Here is a 3,563-nt window from a genome sequence, read left to right on the forward strand (position 1 = left end):
AATGAAAATTTCTGCACATGTGTATCATATTCAATTCTATGGCAAATAATGAGGTATGAAGCATTGGATTGCCTATAATATTTTCTTATGATTAAAATTACATGAAATATTTATGCTAATCACTTAGTTAACACAACTTTCCTATGATTAATTAAATATCATTTTATACAAATTGGCATTATTACTTGAAGATGTATACATAGCACAACTATTTACACCACCTTTTATTTCCCAGTTTTTGCAAGGCCTCTTTCACATCCTTGTTTCTCAGGCTGTAAATCAGTGGGTTCAGCATAGGAATCACCAGAGTATAAAACAAGGAGGTCATTTTGTCTTGATCTAGAGAATAAGAAGTACTTGGCTGGAAATATGTAAAAAGCAGAGTTCCCTGAAAAATTGCAACAGCAGTCAGGTGTGAGGTGCAGGTAGAAAAGGCTTTAAACTTTCCCTTGGCAGAATGGATTTTCAAGACTGATAAGATAATATAGCAATAGGAGACAAGGACTCCTGAAATAGTGCTCAACTCAATAAATCCAAAAATAGTGAAGATCATTAACTCATTGACCTGAGTATCTGAACAAGACAGTAACAGTATAGGAGGGATATCACAGAAGAAATGATTAATCTCAAGTGACCCACAGAAACATAAGTGGAATGTTAATGTTGTGTGTATCAAAGCATCTGTCATTCCTACAAGGTAAACACCAGCCAGGAATTGGTAGCATACTCTATTGGACATATCTACGGCATATAGCAGGGGGTGGCTTATGGCTTTGTACCGATCAAATGCCATCACTGCCAGCAACACACACTCAACATCTATAAAGATACAGACACAAAAGAATTGCAAGGCACAACCAACAAATGGGATGGTTTTGTACTTGCTGAAAATGTCTATCAACATCTTGGGCCCAACTGCAGAGGAGTAGCAGAGGTCAGAGAAAGAGAGGTGGCTGAGAAAGAAGTACATTGGTGTTTGGAGCTGTGGATCCATCTTGATCAAAATGATCATTCCAATATTAGTTAAAAGAGTAATAAGATAAATAGCTAAGAACACAGTAAATATTAACACTTTCATGTCAGGATCATTGGTAATTCCCAAGAGAAGGAATTCAGGTAATGAAGAGCAGTTTTCCTTGTCCATGATTCATTCTTCTTTTCCTATCATTTTGTAAAAGTCAAAGGAAAATTGATTAGATTTCATTTTCTGGCTATATCAATATATCAACTTTAAGATAAAAGATAAATTTGTTTAATTAGATACATCTAAAACTAGTGAGGTAGAAGTAGTTTTGAAGGGACATTGTTGTATAAAAATAAAGTTCTACTTTAGGAAGTTGAAGATAAAATTTCAATGGTTTTATAATTCATGAGACATCTGAATTGTCTGTGTCTCCATCATTCATATTAAAAAAATGCTATGAATAAATTTAATGGTGATGGTTGTATCCAAAATGGTACAAATAAAATTTGAAATTTAGGAAGACAAAAGAGAAGGTTTGTGAATTGACATATCTTAATCTATAAGAAGTGTAACACCAAAAGTTATACTGAAAGACAGTAACTAAACAGAATTATGGTACCCATTTTGGAATATATTATTAGTTAAAACCAAAATACAATTCGTTGATTGTTTTCCTTCTGTCATTATCTGAGGGTTTGCCAAACTAATAAAACACCTTTGTGTAACTTGCTTGACTCCCTGTAATAATCTCTTAAACAGCTAATAAGAATGAAATAGAAGCAAGAATTTATAATTCGTACATTTTAAATTGTTAGGTTTTTAATGATTTTTTTTAACCTAAAACACAAAACACAGTAGTTTTTTCAAAGATGTATGGCTGATTTTTCTTTTGTTTATGGTGGTTAAGATTATATATGGGAAGTGTCTGACTGTATCTCTACCTGGCTATTCATCTAGCTATGATTTATTTATTTCAAATTTGAATGTGGGAAATTAGCTGTTAGAGATTCTAGATTAAATACCATGGCATGTGGTGCATCTAGGATTACATATTTTAATATTTCATATCTATTATTAGCTAAAAGCAATGAAAAATAATCACTTGAATACTTGTTATACTTAATTGAATAATTAGATATTATTTAATTGTTACAAACTCACCAATATTGCTTTTCAAAATAAAACAGCCTTTTTGTTTATTTCGTTATTTTTTATATGCTGAATTCATTATCCTACCTGAGATGAGAAAGTCTTTCCTATATTTTATTGGTGTCAGGAGTATATATCTTGCTACTTTATTTTCAACTACTGACAACTGGGATTTTCACACTGGAGCATCTGCCTTCACTCTTCTGAATTATTCAAATATGGATAATTAGATACATATTTTCTCCTGAGAATAACTGCACATGCTTCAGTAGAGCAAAACTTTTAATTCTTTACTCTTTTCACCAATTGATCTTTGAAAACTTTCAAGGGAATTTAACTAACTATAATTATATTATAACTATAATTGTTTTATTGCTAAATTAACTATAATTATTTTATAACTATAATTATAGCTATAGCAAACTATAATTTGCTATCATGAATTACCTTCTGCAAATGAAACCAAACATCTAATGAACTCAAAATGGGACCCATCACTTTCCCTTTTCTCTTTTTCTTTTCTTTTCCTTTTTTTATTTCATTTCTGAGACAGTCTTTTTAGTCTTTAATATACAATAATGTTACCATATATTTATCATTAATCCATATTTTCTTATTGTTCCCAATCACCATGACAATCGCAATTCTTTTAATTTGTGGCATTAGCTAATTAATTGACTGGACTTTCATTGTAACAGAGACCCACTCCCTATACCCATGGCTTTGAAACATGTTTTCATTATTACAAAGGTGTTTGAGTATTTAAATTTTCAAAAGTTGACATTAGTAAAGTGTATAATTTAAGGCAATGTAAAGTGTTTGATTATAATTTTTTTACATACTTACATATAAGTAAATAAGGTGTAACAAAATATGTTTAAGGATCATTATTACATTAAATAATTTGGTCAGGAAACAATTATCATAACAGAGTTCTTTAACAAGGTTATAACAATTGAGACAGAGAAAGATTTTGTGGAGTAAATGAGGGAGGAGGGAGTTAATAATTATAGATGATATCTTTTCATTTGAGTCAATCTTTGTAGCCTAACATCTCAGAATCCATTACTTTTACAACAAATCAGAGATGTCCAGAGTTACTTTATTTCCCTGAATATCATGTTTGCTCATGAGTGTCTCAATCCACACAAAAGGTACTATACATACACACACAGAAACTTTATATATAGATTTTTTTATTTATATTTTTATGTGTATGTGTGTGTGTATGCTTGCATGAGTTTATGTATACCACATGTATGAAAGACCCTATGGAAGTCAGAAGAGGCCATTATATGTGCTGGAAATGGAGTAACAGATAGGTTTGAAGTGACATGCAGGTTCTGAGAATCAAACTTTGGTTTTTTGTAGGAGGAGTGGATGCTCTTAATCACTGAGCCTTACAATACTAAGAATTTTTTGAATGAACTTCTTTATTATACGTTATCAG

At 31.0% G+C, this 3,563-nt stretch overlaps 1 protein-coding gene across 1 annotated transcript; it reads right to left on the reverse strand.

The window, feature by feature from the left end:
• Positions 1 to 208: 208 nt before the first annotated feature.
• Positions 209 to 1,144, reverse strand: LOC110319060 (olfactory receptor 5W2-like). Its single transcript, XM_021194470.1, has one exon. It carries the CDS (start codon positions 1,142 to 1,144, stop codon positions 209 to 211), a length of 936 nt encoding a protein of 311 aa, XP_021050129.1.
• Between the last annotated feature and the right edge of the window lie 2,419 nt (positions 1,145 to 3,563).

The sequence above is a fragment of the Mus pahari genome, chromosome 3, assembly GCF_900095145.1.
Source record: "Mus pahari chromosome 3, PAHARI_EIJ_v1.1, whole genome shotgun sequence".
Classification (NCBI taxonomy): Eukaryota; Metazoa; Chordata; class Mammalia; order Rodentia; family Muridae; genus Mus; species Mus pahari.

Coding starts and splice junctions, on each gene's coding strand:
- LOC110319060 (XM_021194470.1), bottom strand. CDS start 1,144: ATGGACAAGGAAAACTGCTCTTCATTACCTGAATTCCTTCTCTTGGGA.